Source organism: Hemicordylus capensis, chromosome 9 (genome assembly GCF_027244095.1).
Source record: "Hemicordylus capensis ecotype Gifberg chromosome 9, rHemCap1.1.pri, whole genome shotgun sequence".
Taxonomy (NCBI): domain Eukaryota; kingdom Metazoa; phylum Chordata; class Lepidosauria; order Squamata; family Cordylidae; genus Hemicordylus; species Hemicordylus capensis.
The window spans coordinates 26,818,882-26,843,998 of NC_069665.1; the positions used below are offsets into that span (position 1 = coordinate 26,818,882).

At 45.4% G+C, this 25,117-nt stretch overlaps 1 protein-coding gene across 3 annotated transcripts in view; it reads left to right on the plus strand.

The window, feature by feature from the left end:
* The window catches only part of SLC6A2 (solute carrier family 6 member 2), a 53,752-nt gene that overhangs the window by 11,785 nt on the left and 16,850 nt on the right, over positions 1-25,117 (plus strand). For all 3 annotated transcript variants that reach the window (XM_053271613.1, XM_053271614.1, XM_053271615.1), the window contains exons 2-9: positions 3,090-3,221; positions 6,060-6,300; positions 11,744-11,882; positions 12,345-12,479; positions 15,634-15,737; positions 18,717-18,841; positions 20,149-20,261; positions 23,152-23,280. In XM_053271613.1, coding sequence (XP_053127588.1) covers positions 3,090-3,221; positions 6,060-6,300; positions 11,744-11,882; positions 12,345-12,479; positions 15,634-15,737; positions 18,717-18,841; positions 20,149-20,261; positions 23,152-23,280 — 1,118 coding nt within the window. The remainder of the gene's footprint in view (positions 1-3,089; positions 3,222-6,059; positions 6,301-11,743; positions 11,883-12,344; positions 12,480-15,633; positions 15,738-18,716; positions 18,842-20,148; positions 20,262-23,151; positions 23,281-25,117) is intronic.

A 25,117-nucleotide genomic window follows, 5' to 3' on the forward strand; every position in this document is an offset into this window, starting at 1 on the left:
ATTCCATTTCTATGCCGCCCTCCCAAAAATGGCTCAGGGCGGTTTACATAGAGAAGTAATAAATAAATAAGATGGATCCCTGTCCCCAAAGGGCTCACAATCTAAAAAGAAACATAAGTTGGACACCAGCAACAGCCACTGGAGGGGATGCTGTGCTGGGGGTGGAGAGGGCCAGTTACTCTCCCCCTGCTAAATAAAAGAGAATCACCACATTAAAAGGTTCCTCTTTGCCCAGTTAGCAGGGGTGTAAACAAAATGGAAAGTTCGTTCATTGCACTTCAGCTGAGGTCTTCCTAAGGGCATGTCAATATGGGTATTCAGAAGGGGCTTAGGGTCCCTAGATCAAAGTTTCAATATGGGAGGACTCTTTAGAGCAGGCTTCCTCAAACTGCGGCCCTCCAGATGTTGCTGAACTACAACTCCCAGCATACCCAGCCACGATAAATTATGGCTAAGGATGCTGGGAGTTGTAGTTCATCAACATCTGGAGGGCCGCAGTTTGGGGAAGCCTGCTTTAGAGCCATGATGGAAACTAAGCATGCATCATGTTCTTTGAAAACATTCACAAATATTGGTGTTTGTGATTAAACAGCCGACATAGGGATCTGACCCTATGAGTTGTCTTTGAGCCTTGCCGCTGGGGGTGATGGGAATCTGCAGATCCAAACTTGAGAATTGTTGGGTTAACCATCTTCTCTCCTAGCTCCATGGCTCTGATTCAATTCCCCAGCCGCTGTCATTAATTTATTCATTTTTAAAGACGAAATCCAATAACGGATTTCTAGTCCTTGTCTCCTTCTGCCCCTAGACTCCACCAGTCCCACCTTGGAAAGACAAGGAGAATTTCCATTTCTGTTGCCTGGCTGCAGAAATGCCACTTACAAGTTAAAACCCGACTGATTACAGCCCCGTCAGACGAGCCTGAAGTGTTATCTCAAGATGTTTGTGTTCGTATTTGATCCTGCTCTTTGCCGAGTTCTAATCATCTGCCTCCTATTGGCTTTTACATTAATCCCCTTGAAAGGCGCCCAGAGCTTCTTTAAGATGTTTTAAGCGCTTTCCTTCACCGTGGCGTTCAGTGATCCCCTTCTTTAAAAATAAAAAGCCTCCTCCCCCACAAGGGCTCCTTTAGAGCCGTCAAACTTGGCCTTTCCTGATGAATGGATCATGCTTCACAGATGCAGACCCCACTAATTTGTTACAAATACACTTGCGAAGGGGTCTCGTTCCCTGTTTCTATAACAGGCTGATATACCAGGAAAGCCTTCTGCCTGAAACCCTAGACAGTCACTGCTGCCAGTCTGTGCTGACAATATGGAGCTTAATGGAACGATGGCTGGACTCTGTATAAAGCAGCTTCCTGTGTTATGAGGATGACCTGCAGTGAGCCTCAGGTTTACGTGCTCCCCTTCTTTCTCCTGTATGCACAACGGGAGGAGATGTAACCTTTCCTTTTCAGTCTGGAATAAGTCACTCTTTTCTGTTACTTCCAAGCATGGGAAACTGTGGCTCACTGTGGCTGCAGTTAGTTTGAACAAGCCAGAATCAAGCCATGGTTTGCAATCCTGATTTCTTAAATAACTGCAGAGTTGGAAGGAAATGGGGGAAAGATGTATGTAAAATACAAAATATCAAAAAAACATTATTTATTTATTTTTAAGTGCCTCTTTGCTCAGTTAGCAGGGGAGACTCAATTAGCAGATGTTCAGTCTGACACTAGGTTTCTTTCACCAACCTCTAATGGGGAAGATTTTTGTTCCATACCCCTGAGATAACAGTATAACAGGCGAAAAGTTTTGAAAGATGTCCATGTGCAAGAACAGCCTGACTACCTCTAAATCCTCCGATTATCTCACCTTGGTGATGTTGGTTCTTTTTAAAAGCCACAGTATCTAAAAAGTACTCTCTAAACGGATACATGCAATCTGCCCAGAGTCTGTTTTCTTTGATCTTGAGCATTCGCCATTAACTCCAGTTACACTTTGATATTTAAATGAGCCACATCCTGATGGGAGAATGCATTTGTTTTCCCAGGGAAACTCCTATCACCGAGATAGGTTTACTCAGTCGTGTGTTCCAGTAGCTATCGCTACGATCCAGCTGCCTAATTTGACCTCCACGCCTGCACATGCAGATCAGCGCCGACATTATGTTACCCCACATCTGGATAGACAACCAGGCTTTGGCAGAGTTAGAAAAGATTAGAAAGTTGATGGGTTGTACTGAAAGGATCTAAGATACCCTGAAGAAGACCTGATCTTCACTTCATCATATCTGGGGGCTCCATGAAGCTCATCACTTCACTTATCCAGCTCCTCCTCCTCTGCTGAAGGGATGAAGAAGGTTGCTTTATTCTACTTTCCACTCCTTCCCCAGCAACTTGTATTTAGTGGTACACTGCCTCTGAACATGGAAGTTTTGTAGATTTGCCCCTTGGTGCCCGATATATAGGTGACTAGTTTTGCAGTGGGGAAAGGCTTGACTTACAAGCAGAAGGTTGACGGTTCGAATCACCCCGGTATGTTTCCCAGACTATGGGAAACACCTATATTGGGCAGCAGCGATATAGGAAGATGCTGAAATACACCATCTCATACTGTGTGGGAGGAGGCAATGGTAAACCCCTCCTGTGTTCTTCCAAAGACAACCACAGGACTCTGTGAGTACCAGGAGTCAAAATCGACTTGACAGCACACTTTACCTTTACAGTAATCTAAAACAGAAGCCATCACCCATGTTCCCTGTTGCAAGGATTACCAGATATTCCCTGCTATTTTTGGAAGGGTAGTATAGAAATCGAATAAATAATAATAATATTGTTGTTTTCTGTAATTAAAAAAGATGATGAGGTTGACTACAACTCCCATAATCCCTAGCCAAAGGCCACTGCAGGTGGGGATGCTGGGAGTTGTAGTCAACAATATCCGGGAATCCCTTTTACAGGGAACAGTGGCTATTCCCCTCTCATGTGGCAGCAAATCCTATAAATGGGTTCCATATTTGGGGGGAATTGTGTGATGGTTTCTTCGGTCTGTCCTGAATCTCCTGAGAGGCTCAGTTTCTCTTCTTGTGGTTCTGTGTCTTTCCAGGTGCCTTCCTCATCCCTTACATCCTGTTCCTCATCATCGCCGGAATGCCCTTGTTCTACATGGAACTAGCCCTGGGCCAGTATAACAGAGAAGGGGCCGCCACTGTCTGGAAGATCTGCCCGCTTTTTAAAGGTAAATCTCAGGCTGTCTACTTCGATACACCTCAGTACTGATCACTCAAGACAGGTCCACCTGCCCAATTATAGGTGCTGTACATGTATATGTTTTGCCATTGGAATGTGGGTGCTTTTGGAACTTGGATTCAGAATGGGACCTTTACAGAAATTCTGACAAAAGAGAGAATTGGATATTGTGGGCTCCAGAGCTGTGACTAGTCCTGGTCTCTGGGGTGCTCCCAAGTGCCTGAGGTGTGGCACAAAATGCAGATCTGTCCATGCCCCTGGTGGGGGCCAGCCCCCATTCCAAAACAAATGCATGTGGGGCCAGGAGGAGAGAAGGTTGCCAGCAGCCTCCACTTCTCTCCTTCTTGCAAGCTTTGTAAGGAGTGTGAAGAGAGACTCCCCTTGCAAAGTTTGCAAAGGTCCGATTGAGCCCAAAGAGCTACTTCATTGGAAGTTTTTTTTGGGGGGGGGGATTTTGCCACCCTGCTAGTGCTGCAGTAATTGCCACCTGAGGTCAGATGGTCATCTCACCTTGCCTCATGAAAAGGCCACCCCTGGCTGGGTTGAAAGTTCTCCAAGGGAAACCTTCAGCAGATTTGAGGGGATGCGGTGAAAGGAGGCAAAATCTCCTCCCTTCTTTTGTTCTCCCTTTTGCTTTTTGCAGCAACCACCTGTTCTGCTGTGAGAAGTAGCCACATTCCTCTAAGGCAGGGCTGCTCAACTTCAGCCCTCCTGCAGATGTTGGCCTACAACTCCCATAATCCCTGGCTATTGGCCACTGTGGCTGGGGATTATGGGTGCTCTAGTCCAAAAACAGCTGGGGGGGGGGCAAAGTTGAGCAGGCCTGCTCTAAGGGCTGGTGTCTGGGAAGGGTTCATAATTCTTTTCCCCCTGAACATCCCTCGGAGTGACAATATGTCATCATCATTCTGAGCAACATTTGGTGGTGGTGGGGGATCTCTAAATGATTTTATGGCATAGCATCACTCAGAGAGGAATTCTGCGGGGAACCACCTAGGTGGGAGAAATCCCACACTGCTGGCAGTGAATTAACGCCCCCCTCCCAACCCCCAATGCCAAAATGGGCAGCAAAATGTGTGTGTGGGGGGTGAATTTGAGAACTTCATGGGGATAAGCAAACCATTGACATCTAATTCAGGGCTGCTCAAATTTGGGTCCTCACCAGGTATTGTTGAACTATGACTTCCATCACCTGTAGCCACAATGCCCTTGGGAGTTGTAGTCCAATAACATCTGGGAGGGGGCAAGTTTGACAACCCCTGATCTAATTAATACATTTTTTAAAAAAAATCCAAAGGAAAAAAGAAAAAGGTTGCCCATGTTAGTTTGATTTCTAGTCCTGGGCATGATGCAGGTCAACCAAGAAGACTCCCACCACTTGCAGCCAGCAAAGTTTAAAAGCCACCAGCTAATTTTAGTTATAAATAGCAGTGCTGTGAAAGCTGGGTCTTCTTGCTAATGACGGGGTCCTGTAATGCTGGGCCTGAAGACCGAGCCCTGCAATCACAGTGGAAGTGTTTATTTGAATGATTAGATCTGGAGGCTGATTTTCGCTGCAGGGTGGCACACAGCTGTAGTCAATATCAGGCTGTGTCCGGGCTTAATGGACCCCATTTACTTCCAAAGGTTCCTTCCGAAAGCAACCGGGGGGGGGGGGGTGCATGTTCTGCTGCTTTCCCAGTTTGGATGTAGATTGGTCTTGTTCACACATTACTGAGTGAAATAGAAAAGGGGATGTTGGTCAGCAGTAGAACATCTGCTATGCATTCAGAAGCTCCCAGGGTCAATCCCTGCCACGTCCAGGTCAGACTGGGAAAGACTCCTGCCTAAAACACTGCTTAAAGCCAGTCAGGGTTGACAGTATTGGGCTGATTTTGGACTACAACTCCCATAATCCCCAGCCTCAGTGGCCAAGAGCCAGATTATGGGAGTTGTAGGCCAACATCTGCAGGAGGGCCAAAATTGTGCAGCCCTGGGCTAGATGGATCAATCATTTGAAGTAGCTCCGTAATCCATATGTGCTCTAAAACAGTGGTACCCAACCTGTGGTCCTCCATATGTTGCTGAACTACAACTCCCACAATGCATTGTGGCCAGGAATGTTGGGAATTGTATTTTAACAACAGCTGAAGGGTCACATTTGCCCAGCTCTGCTCTGAAGGGCTCAAGGTTTGTCCCACCTCGATATTCCACACTGGTCAGATGAAATACTGGTGAAGGGTGGCAAGGGGCAGAAGATGACATATTCACTCACTGGCAGCATCTCCAGGTATAGCTGGGAAAGATGTCTGCCTGAAACCCCAGAGAGCGGCTTCCAGTCATTATATGTAATAATAACTGAGCAAGATGGACCAAGGGTCTGCTCAGTAGAAGGCAGCTACATATGTACTTCCCACTCTAAAGAAAAACCAACCCCCTTCTTACGAATACAACAAATATTTATATATGGCTTTTCAACAGAAATTCCCAATTCCTAAAGCGGTTTACATAGACATAAACAATCAAACAAATAAATAAATAAATAAATAACATGGCTCCCTGTCCCAAAGGGCTCACAATCTTAAAAAAGAAACATCAGATAGACACCAGTAACAGCCCCTGGAGGGATGCTGTGCTGGGGATAGATAGGGCCAGTTGCTCTCCCCCTGCTAAATAAAAAGAATCACCACTTTTAATTGGTGCCTCTTTGCTCAGTTAGCAGGGGACTGCTTAAACAAAAACCCAGGGCTTTGTCATGGAATCTGTTTGACATCTCTGTGATCTTTAATGCTGAACAGCTCTTGCTGGGCAGGTGATCAAGTGTAATCTGGTTTTCCTTTGTCTTCAGGTGTAGGCTATGCTGTGATTCTCATAGCTCTTTACGTGGGTTTCTACTACAACGTTATCATAGCTTGGTCTCTGTATTATCTGTTTGCATCATTCACAATGGAGGCCCTGCCTTGGACGAGGTGTGGCAACCCTTGGAACAGCCCTAACTGCACCAACCCCAAGCTCATCAATGCCTCGGCCTTTGCCTCGGGCATCACGTACTCCAAGTACAAGATTACGCCGGCAGCTGAATTTTATGAGTAAGTCTCAGGGCTTCTTGGCAACTTCTTGCAACAGGTTGTGGTTTGTCCCAGAGTTGAATGAAAGGTTTATTTTGATCTATGACCATTAATCACCCTACACTACAATAATACTTATAGTACATAAAATACAGCACAATGCAGACATAACACAACAAGGGGGGAGAGAGAGAGAGAGAGAGAGAGAGAGAGAGAGTCTATCTGTGTTGTATAATTACATTCATTGTACCTGACCTATTCTTGACCTAAGGATCCTTTCTGTATATAACTCATGATTTAGCAAAAACTGTCTAACTGAGCAGCACATGATGCGGAATTTAGCTGCCTTAAAAGTTTACTTCTGGATCTTGCCCTACCAATAAATAAGAAGCATAAAATGACTCTGATCTCTCTGGGTAGAGTGAAGTATAAGGGATATTATTCATACTCCAAATCTCTGGATAAAATTTGCAGTTTCGTAGAACATGCTCAATTGTTCCTGCTTCACTTGACCCACATGGGTGTCCTGGAGTTTATCTGAGCTTTTCCTGCTCTCCAAATTGGGATGGAAGCTGTGTTGTCCAACAGATACATGGGAAATTCTCCCAGGTTATGGATATGTTCTGTTCCCAATCCATAATCAACACAGGTGAAGCCATAATGCTGGGGGCCTCATAAGAAATGGAGAGCAGGCCACAGGATTGGGTGTTCCATGTATACATCAACCCTATCAGACGATAGACTCATTTACATGAACAGAAATAGGGTAGGAGATACGTCCTACTCTAGGGATATGCATGGGACCAGATTTGCTGGTTCAGTTCAAATCCAAAGCAGATTCGAACCAGCCCGTTCCAATTTGAGTGCTGGACCAGTTCAAACCGGTTTATGGACTGGTTTGGGGGTCTATTGGTAAAGGGGAATCCAGTGAGGGGCAGCGGGGGCTTCTCTAGGCCTGGAGGGGGTGGGAGGGGAGTCAGTAGTACTCACTCAAAGGAGCAGTGACGGCCGCCATGGGGAATGGCTGTGGCTCCCCTGCACCAACGGCAGCCTCCCCCAGAGTAGACAAGTCCGGCGGCAACCTGGTTTAGGCCTCATTTGGCCTGGTTCAGACCTCCACACACATGCAGAGGCAATTTTAGTGACCTCCGCATATGCACAGCTGGTGCGGACATCACTAAATTGTGCAGAGGTCACTAAAATGGCCTCTGTTGTGTGTGGACTCCCAAACTGTGCCGAAGAAGGCACAAACCAGGCCACTGTCAGCCCGGGCTACTCCGGGGGACGCCAGTGGGGAGGAGCCACTGCCCCTCCATGGCTGCTGCTACCTCCACTCCTTTTGGTGAGTACTGCTGACACCCCTGACACCCCCTATAGTCCTATACTGGTAAAGGAGAACCCTCATTGGATTCCCCTTTACCAGTAGACCCCGAATCAGTCCGAACCAGTCCGGTTCGAACCGGGGCCAGTCAAACCAGGCCAGTTCTACATCAAGCCCATTTCAACTCGAACCGACTTGCACACACCTATCCTTCTCAAGTTTGGGATCTGTGCACACTCCTGTTTTCCGATGGTATATGAATAAAAAACGAGGTGGTGAAGATGTGGCCATCTGCAAAGTGGCAGCTAGGTCAGGGGGCTTTTCCTTGTTACCTGGCTCTAAGCAAGGAAAAGCCTTCTCACCCGGCTGCTGCTTAGCAAATGATCATGCCCCCCCACACTTGTTTTTTATTCACACGTGACTGGAAAACAGGTGTACGCACAGCTCCCAGACTTGGGTAGGATTCATCTCATGATCGCCTTAAAATTTAGAATTCATGGAGAAAATTAATGACTATCAGTCATGATTCAATGTGTCCCTCCCACAAAACCTAAGGCCCTCCCATTCCCAAAATTCTAGAGAGATCTTCATAACAAAAACGCATCTTGTAACAATTAGCTTCCATAAGAAAAGATCTACTGACCATTAAGGAACATTGACATCATTTTCTGAAATACACACCTGATCAGGCATGGACTTGTGGCAAACCCATATTGATAAACCTATTCACAATAATAAAACGGACACCAAGACAACGCAGTTATGCATGGTGTGGATCAAGTGGACAGAGTTTTTCTCCCTCTCTTATATTAGAACCCGGGGTCATTGGCTGAAGCTAAATACTAGGAGATTCAAGACAGACAAAGTGTTTGTTTACACGACGTGTCACTGAAATATGGTATTAACGGCCACTGATTGTGATAAGGGCCACCAGCCTAGATGGGTTTAAAAGGGGATTAGATCGATTCATGGAGGATAGAGCTATCAATGGCTACTAGCCTAGAATCAGAGGAGGTATGCCACTGAACACCAGGGAACACGCAACAGGAGGGGGCACTGCCCTATTTCCCCCATTGCAGACTTCCTAGGTGGCTGCTACTTGAAGCAAAATGCTGGAATGGATGGGCCTTTGGCCTGATCCAGCACAGCTTTATCTTCCATTCTTATTGTTTGAATATAAATCCACAATTAAGGCCTTGCTGTAGCCATTGGCAACCCTATGAACTTGTGATCCTTAATAGCAAAGAAACAATACAAAATGATGAGTGTCTGCTTAGCACGGACAGCCATTATTAGGTGTAGGTCTCCATTATTTCATCGAGATAGTAATTACGGCTGTGGAGGCGGAAACTGAATTAAGTGTTTCCTATTCTTTCCACTGTAATTTGTATAAAGAGATAACAACAAGGGAGGTCCGGATCACGGCTGCTCCTATGCAATCCGGCCATGCATCAGAACGATGGGTTTGCTTCCCTCGTAATGAACTGCATTACTTTAACAATCTGCTTTATAGACTTCACTTTTTCTTTTTCTGTTTTTTTTAAATTTCCCTGTTTGAGATTGGATACAATATTTCAACTCATGGAGATTGTTTTTCATGGGAGGAGATCTGGTCTTGTGGTAGCAAGCATGACTTGTCCCCTTGCTAAGCAGAGTCTGCCCTGGTTACATTTGAATGGGAGACTACTTGTATGGCACTGTAAGATATTCCCCATAGGGGATGGAGCCGCTCTGATAAGAGCATCTAGGTTCCAAGTTCCCTTCCCTGGCATCTCCAAGATGAGGCTGAGAGATACTCCTGCCTGCAGGAGAAGCTGCTGCCAGTCTGGGTAGACAATACTGAGTTAGATGGACCAAGGGTCTGACTCGGTATAAGGCAGTTTCCTATGTCCCTATGTCTCTACGCCATTATAACAAGGATAAATCAGTCAACATTCATAGTATAAAAAGATGTGCTGCCATGTAAAAACCATACCAACAGCTGGGTGAACACATGCAGGTCATGGACAAGGGTTGCCACTGTAATCTGATTAAACTCCACTCCATACACTGTGTTCACATGGACAGGTGATGCCTAGAACTGCCTGTGTGATTTCCTTGGAACCCCTCCTTAAAACCCTGCGCTACCTTGAAGGCTTTTGTCCAGCCCCCCACTCCCTATCCCATACTGTAATTAAGGCTAAGAATAATAATATAATTTTAGAGCTGGAAGGAAGCTCAGAAGTCTAATATTTTCAACCCTTGCTCAGTGCAGGAAGATGCTTTGGGTGTCCATGGCAGATGGCTGTCAGCCTCTGTCTGAGAACTTCCAGCAAAGGAAAGCCCACCACAGTGCAAGGCAGACTGCCCCATTGTTGGATAGCTCTGACAAACAGGACGCTCCTCCTGAGGTCTAGCCGGTTTCCATGCAGTTTCCACATGTTGGTTCTGATCCTGCTCCCATAAGCAACAGAGGCCATGTTCGTACATAACACCAAATTGCAGGTTGATGAACCTGTGGTTGCTACTGTTCTGCATATTTCTATACTGCTCCTCAAACAAAGTTCTCAAAGCGGTTTACTTAGAAAAATAAATGATACATAATTGTGTTTGGTGTGTGTTGAGGATTTTTTAATATTGATTTTAAGATTTTAAATGGGACTTTTATGGGATTTTATTGTATTTGATCTTTTGTAAGCCACCTTGAGATACATGACAAAAGGTGGTATAAAAAGTGGACAATAAATAAATTGAGATGGTTCCTTGTCCCCAAAGGGCTCACCTTCTAAAAAGAAACATATGGCAGATACCAGCAACAGCCACTGGAGGGATGTTGTGCTGGGGTTGGATAGGGCCAGTTGCTCTCCCCCGATAAATTTATGAGAATCACCACTTTTAAAGGTTTCTGATCAATTAGCAGGGTTAATCCTTGAACCTGGGAATCGTCCCACAGACGATCTTCCAACCCAGGTCAGGCAGCCTCCAGTTTCAGGGAAGAGGAGCTCCTCCCTCTTTCTAGGTGCAAAAAACATCCATTCATGGGATTCCTCCCTTACAGTCTAAAATTGGACAATCGAGGGACAGGTTTACCTAGTGATGAGCTGTTTGACCAGCCCCTTGTTGGAAATCGGTCATGGAATCCAGCTGCAGTGAAATAGGACAGCATTCAGACCATCAGGATCTCCTAGAGTGAGGCTCTTACAGTTTTCATTCCTCACATTAAACATATTATGTGGAAGTCTGAAATCAGTGGGACAGACGTCCACGTCATGTATTTAGGACTGGGGTGTTAAGTTTGTTTTTACTGGCTCCCTCTTAAAGCCCTAGACTGAAAAACAAAACAGGCACATCCCATCAAGGCACGTCATGTTCTTTTAAGTTCTGTTTCCTGTTTAGGATATCTTATCCTTTAATAGTACCATAAGGAAAGTCCTTGCGGCGTAGCTCACAAGGGAGACATGGAGTACACAATGAGGGTAGGCCCTCATTCTTCTTCTGTGCTTGTGTCCCTAAGGAAAAACCATATCCTTTACAGAGCTTCCTCAGTGACCAGGAGACTTTGCGTATGTCCATTGAAGGAATCCTTACAACAGCCCTGAAAGGTAGACCGGTATTATTTAGGGCTGTGCTGAAAGTTCTCACTAGAGAACATTGCCTAATATTAAGAAGGCTTAGGGTGCAGTGTTTTCTATGGATGTGCATGAACCAGTTTGGAGGTCCAGCGCTCAGCCTGGTTCGGTGGGTCGGAACATTTTTGAGGAGCAGAGATGGTGCCCTTACACCCACCTAGATCGGGCAGCAGCAATACAGGAAGATGCTAAAAGATGGAATCTCATACTGCATTGGAGATGGCAATGGTAAACCCTTCATGTATTCTACCAAAGAAAACCTCGTGGCTTTGTGGTCGCCAGGAGTCGACAATGACTTGACGGCACAACTTTACTTTTACTCTTCACTTGCTGGATCAGATAGAGATCCACCTGGTCTACTTTTGTATTTCTTTGTTTGTAAGAAGCCCAGCAAGTGGAAGTCACTAGTAGCCCACCAGAAATTGGCCAGTGGTCTACCAGTGAAGCCCCTTCCCTAGTCAAGAAGGATGACAAAATTTGGCTTCCTGTTCAAAATGCTAACTCTCTTGCTCTTCTGTGTCTTTTTTTTGGTTAGACGGCGAGTCCTACATCTTCACGAAAGTCCTGGGATCCATAATGTTGGCCTGCCCAGATGGCAGCTCACCCTGTGCCTCCTGGTGGTGGTGGTTGTTCTTTTCTTTAGTCTGTGGAAAGGCGTGAAGACTTCAGGAAAGGTATGGCAAATATTGTCCTGATACATTTGAGTCTTCAAAGTGGTTTACATAGGAAAAGAATAGTAAGGAGATGGAGCCCTTTTCTATTGTAATAGCCTAGCTAAGCAAGCTGAGTGGTGGTGGTGGTGGGGAAATCATAAGATCTTAGAGGCTATTAGTCTTTATTGGCTCTAGATTTTTATTGGCTGCTAATCAGGTGGTTAGTCGCCACCTCCAGCCTCAGAGGCATGATGCTTCTGAATAGCAGTTGCCAGGGGAGCAACAGCAGGAGAGAGGGCATGCCCTCATCTCTTGCCTGTGGGCTTCTCAGCAGCATCTGGTGGGCCACTGTTTGAAACAGGATGCTGGACTAAATAGGCCTTGGGCTTGATCGTGCAGGGCTGTTCTTATGTTCTAATGAGAAGCAACTTTTTGCTATCAAACAGGTGGGTAAATAACCTTTGTGTCATGATTACCTTTCAGGTAGTCTGGATCACAGCCACACTGCCTTATGTCGTATTGTCTGTACTGTTAATCCATGGACTAACTTTGCCAGGTGCCTATGATGGAATAAGAGCATACCTGGATATAGATTTCGAAAGATTAAAAGAACCCACAGTAAGTGCTCAGTTCTCACCTTCTCTCTCAAATGTTCTGCACAGAGGACTTGGATCCTTGAAACTTGGAGCACAGAAACACAGAACATCCCTCTGTCTGGAAGCCAACCGCCTCAGTTCTGTATGCGAGGGCAGAGGTGGGGCTCTTCTAAACTGAAGCTATCTAAAGTAAACCATGTGCAATGGATCTGTGTCTCTGAAAGTCCCATGGCAGGAAGTTGTAATATCATTGGCTCCCCAGTGATGAATGAGTTGTCGCCACACAGAATCTACTATTTGGAGTGTCATTTCTCTTTCACAGAAGAAATAGCCATGATTACTGAATGAGATCTGAGATATCGGGAGCCTCTGTCAGGAAGCGTGTGTCTCTCTTCTTCATTGTTTGCCATGAGGAGCTTCCTGCAAATACTTCAGTTTCTGTGGATTCCTGTATTGTTTTCACTTCCTTATACTGTAAATCTGCCGCTTTATGAAGAGCAAGCAAGAATTCGGCACTAGCAAAATGTCATAGTGGTATTTGCAGTGACGCAAGCCTCCAGCTTAGAGGGAGAGACTGACTGGCACCTCCTGGAAAAATATTCAACAAACTAGAATGAGATTGTGGAAGTGGCAGTCAGCAGTAATAATGCCGTTGAAGTCAATGCATGCAACTGCATAGCAAACATTTTAAGAACTGTAGCTTTAGCATACCTGGTGATTTAAAAAAAAAAAAAAAAAAGCTCCCCCACAGAAATAGAGAGAGTATGGTTTATTTTGGAGAGCACCATGGAAAAAAAAGAGTGTACAATGAGGCAATTCAGAAGGCAACTTTATGAAGCTTGGACGCGGACCCATTCCCTGAGTGGTTTGCAGCTGGAGATCCTGGTACCTCGCGAGTCTCCACAATCCCTGGCTGCAAAAAATGACAGCTTTGGGGTGGGAGGGTTAGGAGGCTAAATCTGGATTGGCACAGAAAGAAGTGGAGCTATTTCCCTGTTTGTTTTTCCCAGAAAGTCGCCCAGCTTATTTCTGAGCCAGTCCAATGAGAGCTGTGGGGAGCTCCCCCATGACTAGTTATTTTGGGATTTGGGTCCCTTACGGTGCCAGTTTGAGGATGATGAAGGATGGATGGATTTTGCTTTTGACCATTCCAAACTGACAACCACTTAATGCAATTTCTTTCATTTTAATACAGTGGAATAATAAATTACTAGCTTAACCCACGCAGAGCATCTGCGTGCTAGTCCTTGATTGCTCCCCTCACCCCCGCCATAGCCCTCCTCACCTCAGAGTTCTCTCCGCCCTCACCTGAGCTGCACTCCTGCTCCTCCTCCTCCATCCGATTGCTTCCTACCCTCACCCCTCTAGGTCACTCCTCCATCCCCCTCACTTCTCTTGGTCACAGCTGCAGCCCCCTATCCCCAGAGGCCTCCCCACCCTCACCCCAGCCTCACTCTTGCTCCTCCCCACAGGAGCAGTGGCAGCAGTGGTTGACTGGGCCCTTCCTCGCTGCCACCACCAACATGGCCGCTTGTTCCCCTCAGGCTGCTGACAGGCCCGGGCCTGTCCCTTGCCTGCCTGCCTCCCTCCGTCAATGGCCTTGGTAGCCGCAAACAGCAGCAGTGGTTGACTGGTCCCTTCCTTGCTGCCAATAGGTGCCACCATGGCCACTCGTTCCCCTCAGGCCGCTGACAGGCTCGGGCCTGTCCCTCACCCTTCCTTCTTTCTCTCTTCCCCTCCCTTCTTTTTCTCTCTTTCTCTCTCCTCCACTCACCCTTCCCCTCTGTTTTTCTTTCCCTCCCTCCCTTTGCTCTCTCTCTCTCTTCCTGAGTTAACAGATCTTGTTTCCTCATCTAATTCACACAATGACAGGCTCCTCCTGAAGGGGCTCTTTCCTCCCTCATAACTCCTCTCTTCACAGACCCCTGCCCTCTAGCTATCTAGCTTCCTCTCCTCTACAATCAAGAACATCTTCCGACCATTAACAGTTGCATTCAAACTGACCATAACCATCAAAGACTCCTCCCCACTGCCCAATAACCATGGTGCCACAGGCTCCTCCTCCCTATCGGCATATGGAATCCCCACTGCCCAATCACCAAGGTGCTTCTGCTCACAAACTCTCACGAGAGCTGCCACACATGAGATTAGCCACGGGTACACTGTGGTTATATGTATTATATGTATAGATTGTTAGTTCAAAAAGAGAGACTAAGGCAGCACTTCCAGGCTAATTAATATTTTAATGCATGAGCTTTTGGGTTTTTTAACCCACTTCCTCAGATGCAGAGTGAAAGCAAGGATGGTCAGTTACAGAAGGTAGTGATGAACATTCTGTATATTTTAGAGACATTTGCAATGTCTTTACGCATACCAGGTAGCAAAGGAGAGAGACTATGTGTCTGTGTAACACATATAAAATACTAAGAGGCTGTTCTCATGATCAAGTGGGAGTTGGAGTGGAGGGGAGGCAGGAACCTACCTGCTTCCTTCCACATGATCAGAGCCTCCATTGGGTTCCACCACTCAGGGCTTCATCCGGGAGCTGGGAATCCTCCAGGATCCCACAATGCACTGTGCGGGCAGTGGAGAAGCAGCCCTCAGCAATGCAAGTGTGCCTCTCCTTGGCATGTTTTCCACCAGACTTTCCTGTTAACATGGCTACCAGCTCCCGGTAACTGTAAAAGCCAAGCACGATGGTGCACATGATCAGAAGCTGAGGTAGGACAATGGGGGGAGGGGTGTGTGTGTCTATCCTACCTTGGTTAAAGACTGGGTACAAAATCTAGGCTGCCCAGTTAGGGTTCTCAAAGTTCCAGACAAGCTTCTTTACCCAGCTTAAACCTTTCCTACCCACATAGGGCTGGGACCTCATAAAGAGAGACTGACCCTATAAATTCTTGTTCTGCTATTTCACATTCAAAACATCCCACTGAACCTATCTTCTTAAGTCCAGCAGCCCTGAGGTCTGTGACTATATGCCCGTTGCTTTGCTGACATCGCTGAGTCCAAGGACTTGATTTGGCTTTAGAAATCTGGGAAGCAACTGTCTTAGGATCATAGCTGAGATTTGGGAAGTAAATTGTGTTATATATTATCATGATTATTCAATATGTTGTTTAATAACACGAAATATTAAAGCATTGCATTGATGGTTCTCTGTTCTCTTTACGCAGGTATGGATTGATGCAGCCACGCAGATATTTTACTCCTTGGGAGCCGGGTTTGGAGTCCTAATTGCTTTTGCCAGCTACAATAAGTTTGACAACAACTGTTACAGGTAAGCCACACACCTTCACCTCATTCCTGTGCATTTATTATAGAGCTGTTGCCCCATTAAATAATTTGTCGTCCATTAATCAATAGTTCTAAGGGCCATCAGGCTGAGGGTTATTCCTGCTTCAGACAAGCAATCACAGAAGCACCCAGCATCATGGGTAGGGATCTGCTCTGTTCAGACAAGCCCCACTGTAAGGGCGAGTGACAGGGGTGCGATGGTGATTGATGAGGTGAGGGTAGGATTTCCTCCTCCTTAGCTTCACTGTATACAGCTACAGCAGGGCAATTTTATAACATCTGAATGAGGCTATGGTGGGTGGGCCTTGCATCACTTACAGCACTGTCCAGAATGAAGCTAAAGGTTTCAGCCTCTTATGAGTATTTGATTGGCACAGTCACAAGAGCTCAGACGTTCTGGGGTGAGTGGTGCATGCTCACACATTCCTTAATTGAACCTGGTACACAGTTTCCTATTTATCATCAGCCCCTTCCTGATAATTAATGGCCATAATCTTGTAGAAGAAGTGACACCTTCAATCGCACCTGCTTTTCCAAATGACCACCATCTGCTTTTCCAATTAGATTACCGTTAAAGCTTAATCTTTAGGAAGCGTGCCTTTAAAAATAAAGCCGTTTCTGGCTTCATTGCCTTTATCTTGTAATCGGAGTGAATTTGCAGTTTGAACATCTAAAAAGCGAGGGGGGGAGCACATTTTGGATCTGTTGGAGAAAGCCTCGAAACAGCTTGAGGCAATATCTGCAATTGTGTTAAATTGTTTGGAGATTGTTAAACTTGTCTCTTATGCTGTTTGCTTGTGGTGTTCAATCTGTGTTGGAAAGAATAGTTTGCCCCGTTTCTGAAATATCACTTTATCCTTAGCCCTCTAAAGCAAGGTTTGGTTCCTAGATAATTGGAATTTAAATGGCTCTTGTTTAAAGGAGAAAAATTTAACTGGAGAGAGCACATCATCTTGATTACTCTGGAAAACCAGTTTCAAAAATTATTATTATTATTTCTTGTTTACACGGTCAGACAGGTGTTATTGACTGGTTTGTTTTATCCAGACATCGAGTCCTTCCCAAGGACCTGGGATGGCTGAATTTTATTATCAATATTGTTGTTGTTTTTATAGATATTGTCGCAAAAGGTAGGCTGTTCCCAGTAAAGTTGCTTTTTGTAATTGACTGATGGTGATTTCTGTGGCCCCTGTGGTGTTGAGGTGCTCTTCAAGGTGTTTTGGAATTGCACCTAGGGTGCCAATTACTACTGGGATTATTTTGGTCGTCTTCTGCCACAGCCTTTCAATTTCAATTTGTAGATCTTTGAATGTTGTTGGGTTTTTTTTTTTCTATTTCCTTTTCTTCTATTCTTCTATCACCTGGTATTGCTATGTCAATTATTTTGACTTGTTTTTCTTTCTTCTAGACTACAGTTATATCTGGTGTATTATTTATTTATTTCCATACTTTACTTTACTTCCAACGTTTTTATACCACCTTTCTGCCTTGACAAAGGCCCCCAAAGTGGTTTACAGTATTAAAAGAAGCAAATAACCCTTTTGTCGGTCCCTGATTTCTGAGAGGTTCGGGGCTCTAGGCCCCGCAAAAGGGCCTTTTCGGTTGCTGCCCCACTTCTTCGGAACTCTCTTCCCCTTCAGATTCGTCTTGCCCCTTCCTTACTGATCTTCAAATCTCTATTGAAGACTTTTCTTTTTCCGCCAGGCTTTTGCCCGGCCGTTTACTTCGTTTGTTTTTTGTTGGTTACTTTAGTTTTAAATTTAGAATGTAATTTTTAAGGTTGCCTTGTTTGCATGTTTTTGTGCACCGCCCGGAGTCTTTGGAGTGGGCGGTATATTAAATGTTTCAAATAAATAAATAACAGATTGAGACAATGTTGTCTCAGGCTGTTGGTCTTTTAGGAGCTGAGGACAAGACCTCCCTGGCCTGGGTGCCTCCTTTCTTCCCTTCCTCTCAGGGCACACAGGCCTTTCCGTACTCCTGGGAAGGCGGGGAAACACCACTAGGAACTCTTTCTGAGGATCCCGTCAGCGGGCTTCAGGATGGGCAGTGGGGAAGGCTGCAGCACCTTATCTTCACCCCACAGATGACCAGGAAGAGTTGCAGGGCAGGTGGACGAGCCTCTGCTGCCCCATGCGACACAGCGGTTCGGGGGTTGGGATGTATCGTCCTGGCAATCCCACAATGCACCTGGGAGCAGCCAGCACTGAAAGAAGAGCAGTTATCCCGGGTTAAGGGCATGCTCACACCCTTAATCTTAGCTAAACAGCGGGTTCTCTAGGCAGGTTTGCTGCCAAGGTGCCACCAGGAGCCACCCAGCCCCTGGCAGTTCTCACGTGTAGCCAAACCTGGGCTCAGCTGCCCTAACCCAGTCTTGGGTACTCGTGAGAACGGCCTCTCGATTTCATACAGTGCATATGTGAGGTGCCTTGATGTAGTATATTGTCTGGAATGCACTGAGCAGCTGTCAGTTCAGGCTTGGCTCATGCATGCAACCAGCACCTGGAGGGGGAGGAACATAGGAGGCTCCCTGATACTGAGGCAGACCCATCAATTTCAGTACTGTCTACACTGACTGTGTGCAGCTCTGCAGAGTTTCAGGAAGGAGGCTTTTCTAGCTCTACCTGGTGATGCTATCAGGGATTGAACTAGGGACCTTCTGCATGCAAGGCAAGATGCTCTATCACTGACTTGAGGTCCCAGGTTCAATCCCTGGCAGCATCTCCAGATAGGACTGGGACAGACTCCTGCCTGGTAACTTGGAGAAGCCGCTGCCAGTCAGTGTAGACAACCCTGAGCTAGATGGACCAATGGCCTGACTCATAAGGCAGCTTCCTATGTTACATGCCAACATTGGTGGTTCCAAATGGTATCAGCATCCTGGGGCCACATCTGGCTCTCAGATGGAGTTGACAGTGGAATTTCCTCCCTTTTTCTTCTATCATTTCTTGATCTCCTTTAGGGATGCTTTGATGACCAGCACCATTAACTGTGTCACCAGCTTCATCTCAGGATTTGCCATATTTTCCATCTTAGGCTACATGGCGCATGAGTACAACGTCCGGATAAAAGATGTGGCCACTGAAGGTAGGAAGCCTTATTTCATCCCAGAACTGCACAATCTCCTCTTTGTCAAACCCACACCCTACACCTCTTTGCTGAATTCAGAATGCCACAGCTGTCTTTGATTCATTAGGTCAGGGAGCCATATATGAGAAGCATATGGAAGGTACAGGCATGCTTTAGTTCCAAGTTCAGGCTGTTATTTTGGTGTTCTTTCACCGAAGACCCTCGGGGGTTTGTTTTGCTGATCGATATACTATGTGGCTCTTTGTTTATATTGAAATGCCCATTTGCCAAATCCTCCTATGATGCTTTAAAGCACCACTTTTCTCTAAGAGTCTTCTTGAGTGGTTGCTTTTAAAAAATCTCTTCATCCTAGTAGCTCATTTTAAAATAAGTACAGCCTTTCCCTGCAGAACTGGAAAAAATGTCTCCCTTGTTACTATAAAGTAATGGCTATTTTCAAGGAACAACTCTTTGTTTTAGCAACAAAATCCAATTAATAGCAGAGGCTGAAGGAGAGGAATAAACTCACAAGAAGGCAATAACATATTGCTAGACTCAGAAATTAATTTATTAAAAGTAGTTCACAAAGATATGGGAATCATGGCAATTTATGGAGTCTTCCAGGTATCTTTTCCTGCTGATATAAGAAGAGCCTTGCTCTATCAGGCCCAAGGCCCATCTAGTCCAGAACCCTGTTTCCAGTGGCCCACCAGATGCCTTGCGAAGCCCACAAACAGGAGATGAAAGCAAGGCCCCTCTCCTGCTGTTGCTCCCTTGCAACTGGTATTCAGAGTCCTTCTTCCTCTAAACACCGAGGTAGCCTATAGCCATCAGGGCAAGAAGTCATTACTTGTTCTTCATGAATTTGTCTAAGCCCCACATAGACCCAATGAAGGAATGATGAGGATCCAGCTTGGAGGTGCTCAGGACCCCAAAGCATCAAATGGACATAAAAGCTTGCTATACTTTTGAACTAAATAGGATAGTCACTATACTTTGCAAGAGTATTCCTTTGCACCATAATGATTGAGGCCTGCTCCCAACAATGCAAACAGACTAAACACTTATTATTACTGTGAGATAGTGCTTTAGTTTATCGTCATTGCTGCTATAATCCTGTTGGCTGTACAAACAACTCGAAAGTGACATCTATTGGTGAATTACAAGCATTGCAACACATTTCCAGCAAATTGTGGGATGGGGCAAAGCAGGTGCCTGAAATAGAGGGGATATTTAAATTCACTGAGGTATCCAATAATAGCATATCGCTATGGTGCTACGCTGTAGAAATCTGAAACACAAATTATTGTTCCCTTCTTCCTCAGGAGCTGGACTGGTTTTCATTCTTTATCCAGAAGCAATTGCGACTCTTAAAGGATCAACATTTTGGGCAGTGGTGTTCTTCATAATGCTGCTCACATTGGGCATCGATAGTTCTGTGAGTTTCTCCACCATTTCCCTTAAGTAATTAGATGCCCAAGTAGAAGTAATCACAGGTTTCCTGGGTTCAACTTTCTATCTAAAAGCAAAAGTATCCCTTAGGTCTGCTTCTGATTATCCTCTTCTGCATTTCTCCCTAGGATTTGCAGTGCCAGGTTATCTGGCTTTGTTTCTAAAGTGGAACAAATGCATTAGGTAGCCCCTGTAATGTTGCCTCTATATATATATACACACAGACACACACACACTTTCCAATCTAGTAAAGAGAACTACATATGCGGTTTGCCACTTGTCTCAATTTCTTCTGTTTGTTTGCCTGTCTGTCTGTCTGTCTATCTCTCAATTTCTCTATTTATTTATTTATTGCATTTCTGTACCACCTATTATAGAAATAATGAGCCATTGTTGAGCCATTTTTGGAAGGGCAGTATAGAAATTGAATAAACAAACAATAAACAAATATCTAGGCAGTGCACAGATTAAAACGGATGTACCTTTTTTCACAGGCTTTAAATTGAAACTGAAATTTTAAATTTTAATGTGTTTTTATCTATGATTTTTATCTTTTTGTTAATTTTAAATGTGTTATATTTTATGTTTTAATTCTGTAGATTACAACTAAATTTTAAATTGCCTAGAGATTTTTATACTAGGCGATATAATAATTCAATGAATAAATAAATATAAAACAAACATTTAAAAAACATAAAAAACAGATAAAAATCACAGTAGATAAAAACACACATTAAAATTTAAAATTTCAATTTCAATCTTCTGCTGAGCTGTGGCCCCATCCCCTAAGGGGAATATTTTACAGCATTCACATCTAAATATAAACCAGGGCAGACCCTGCTTAGCAAGGAAACAATGCTTGCTATGCTACCGCAAGACCAGCTCTCCTCAGAAAAGAGAGAGAGCAAATGCACGTGTTTGTGCTTTCATCGGTGTGGTTATTTATTTTCTTTTAACTGGGAGCGAAGAGCTTGCTGAAACTCCATACCTCTCCAAAACAATCAGAGCACTCTCCAAGTTTGAGAACAGCACTTGGGCCGCTCTTGTTGCTGCTGCCTCTCTGGCATCAAGCGATCTGCCCCACACTTATTTAGACCACTTCTGAGAGCAGCACAGAAAGCCTCTACAGAACGGCATTTCTGGTCATATGTGAAGCTCTCGAGGGCTTTTGCTATTTTAAAATAAAGAGTTGTCGAGAAGAGGGAGAGCTTTTGAAGGACCTCTGTGCTTATCCGGAGCTGGTAGATACCTTTTGTTATGGCAGCATAAACTTCCCACCTTCCCACTGATCTACAGCCCACATGGCCAATGTGTGGTCTTGGGGGGCCGATCTGTGCTCCAGGCACTGGGGTGGGAATAGAAACCATTCCACCCTCTCACAGATGGATAGGTTTTGCAATAGAGTTGGCTACCCGTAAGGGCTGATTGATGTCTTTAACCACACACCCCATCCCTACCATCTTGCCTCAACAACATCTGGGTTTTATGAGCATTCCTGGTGAATAGTAAAAAAACACCCCTCAAGATTTCTTTCCCACGGTGGGGACCATAATTATTTCTCCCCACCTCACCCCACTGATGGCCTTGTAGATGGCCAAGCTTTTGTTTATGTTGCTGGTGAAAACTGAATATGGCGGCAACAGTTCAAAATATAAATCCCTTCATTTGAAAAGAACTGCCCCTTTTCAGTCAAGTCTGGGGCCAACTCAAAATGAGGATTCTTACTGCCCCATCAGCTGTCTTGCCTGCTGCTTCCTCCCTGTTGCAAGGAGCCACACCAAAAAGCAGAACAAATCATAGGAAGCTGCCATATACTGACTCAGGCCATTGGTCCATCCAGCTCGTATTGTCTACACTGACTGGCAGTGGCTCTCCAAAGTTTCAGGCAGGAGTCTCTCTCAGCCCTCTCCTGGAGATGCTGCCAGGGATTGAACACAGGACCTTCTCCATGCAAAGCAGATGCTCTACCCCTGATGGCCCCGCCCCTTGCTTTTGTGAAGAAGGGGTCACCACCAGTGTGGAGGGCTTATGACAAAGGCTTGTGGTGGTTGCCAGAACTTGTGTATCTTATGCACTGCCTCCCCGGCCATTGCTGTAAGTCACGGGTTCAAGGCAGACAAAAGAATTTGCACAGCACATGTTTAACTTGTGGAATTCACTGCCACAGGGTGTAGTGTTTGCTGGTCACTGGCTTAGGATCATTTCTCAAAGTAATGGGCAAGTTAATGGGAGATGGACTTATCCATGGCTATTATCAACCATCAACCACCCTGAGCCATTTTGGAAGGGCGGTATATAAATCTAATAAATAAGTAAATAATAATAAATAAATATTATCAAAGAAATTGGACCTCCATGGCCAAGATCTTTGATTGCCAAGAGGAAGATGAGAAGATCATGATCTCCAACATGCTCTTCTTGTGACCTTCACTCAACCATCTTGGGACATAGGAAGCTAACTTATACTGAGTCAGACCTTTGGTCCATCTAGCTCATTATTGCCTACACAGACTGGCAGCCGTTTCTCCAAGGTTACAGGCGGGAGTCTCTCTCAGCCCTCTCTTGGAGATGCCAGGAAGGGAATCTGGGACCTTCTGCATGCAAATACACAAGTGATCTTCCCAGAGCAGTCCCATCCCCTTGGGAATACCATGCAGGGGAATATCTTGCTCACACATGTAGTCTCCCATTCAGATGCAAACCTGGAGGGACCCTGCTTAGCAAAGATGACAGTTCATGCTTGGCTCTTTTGTGGGTGAATGTTGGAGATAGAATACAGGGCTAGATATTTTGATCTCTCTCCTAGCTGGCCAGTTTGTAAGGGATTCTGCCAGTTTGTTTGCTAACCCTCTGGCTCTCTCTTGCTTCCCCCTTAGATGGGTGGCATGGAAGCCGTCATCACGGGCTTAGCGGATGACTTCCACATCCTGAAGAGACACCGGAAGTTATTCACCTTTGGGGTCTCCTTTGGTACCTTCCTTCTTGCCCTTTTCTGCATTACAAATGTGAGTATTCTTTTGGCAGCCTATGCAAGGCAAAATGACCCTGGGTGCCACACTGCACCAGGCAGGGCCTGGGATGCGAGGATAGGAACATAGGAGGCTTCCTTGGACAGACCAGTCTTGCCTACACTGACTGGCAGCAGCTCTCCAAGGTTTCAGGCAGGAGTCTTTCCCAGCTCTACCTGGATGCTGCCAGCTACTGAACCTGGGACTCGCTGGATACAAAGCAGATGCTTTACCGCCAATGCCAGCACAGGGAAGAAGCAACTTCTGTGAGCTCCTGCTGTGTCCTTTATGCCTCCTATGATGTATCTACTGTATTTACCTGAGTAGAAGATTACTCTGAATTTTAACCGCTTAAAAGATGGAGGTTAAATCTAGGTTGCACCTGTATTTATCCGAAAGGAAGAGGATTCTGCATTTAAGATGAACCCCCCCACACACACACACCCTTGATTTCTAACATCAAAGAACTTGGGGAAAACCTAGTCTTGGATTCAGGTAAATACAGTATGTTTTCTCTGAACTAAAGCACACTGCCAGAAGCCGCCCCCCTCACCTTATGTTTCTGTTGGGTTCTACCATTTCATCCTGCAAGGTAGGGGTGTGTGTGTGTGTATTATTTGACTGAATGTTCCCCTGCTTTACAAAAAACAAAACCTGTATGTCCCAGAAATGAATATTCCAGAACCTTCCTTTCAACACACAAATTTTGTAAACGGGGGCGGAGCCACCATTGGGCGAACGGGTTCAAAGAATCTGGGCCGCTGCCAACCAGGGGCCACGCCTCACACCCCCCACACACACCCCGCATCTGACGTCAAACACGGAGGGGGCATTATTTCGCTCCCAAACAGGGCTCCGTGGCCCTGTTTGGAAACAAAATCATCCCGCAATACATTGGCAACGCGGGCTGGAGTGACTCTCCTGGCCTCTTTGCCAATGCAGCAGGGCTGATCTTCCTCCCAAATGGGGCTGCGCAGCCTAATTTGGGAGGGAGACCAAGCCCCACATCTGACATCAGATTTAGGGGCAGCCTTCTGTATCTGACATCAAACGCAGGGTGGGTGGGGCCAGCGGGCCGCGGCGGTGGCCAAACACAGGCCACCACCAGCCTTGCTCCGCGCCTGTTTGTAAATATAGGGAAGATTCTATGAATGGGTACTTTCCAGTATTTTACCCCCCTGCAACTTTTGCCTGATGGAATGGCCAAGTAGCAGGTCGATTTCATGAGACTGATGCTTATTTGCTTCATGTTTTAGGACCAAACTAAATGCTAAAGAGAAGTTCCATGATCAGAACTCCCCATGTTTCTTTTTGATCTTGAAAAGCAGCCGTGAAGGAAGGGGTATTTGAGTCTGCTTCCCCTCATTAAATATAGTTGTAGCTTATGGTTTTAATGGTGTAGCTGCCTTGAAATTGTGTATGGCCAAAGCAGAATATAATTATATTCAACAATATTATTATTGTACTGTTATATGCCACCTTTCAACAAAAACAAATATTTCAAAGGGGTTTCCATAGCTCAACAAATTAAAAGAAGGCTCCATTTTCCAAAGGGACTTGCAGTCTAAAAATAAATGCAAAAGAGACCGAGGTATCCTCTCCTGGAGAGGCACAATGCTGGGCTGAACTGGGACCATTAGATCAACACTTGCTTTGTTGGTCATTGCAAATGTGTGACACTATGCCATGCTTTCTTGACGGTTTCCAGCCACAGTGTGTAGCCGACACTGTTCCCTGAAAAGGCACCTGTATTGGATTTGTGCATGGGCTGGATTATTCAGCCTTGTGCTTCATGTACAAACACATGACTTCAATTAAAAGGGGTGTGAATTGT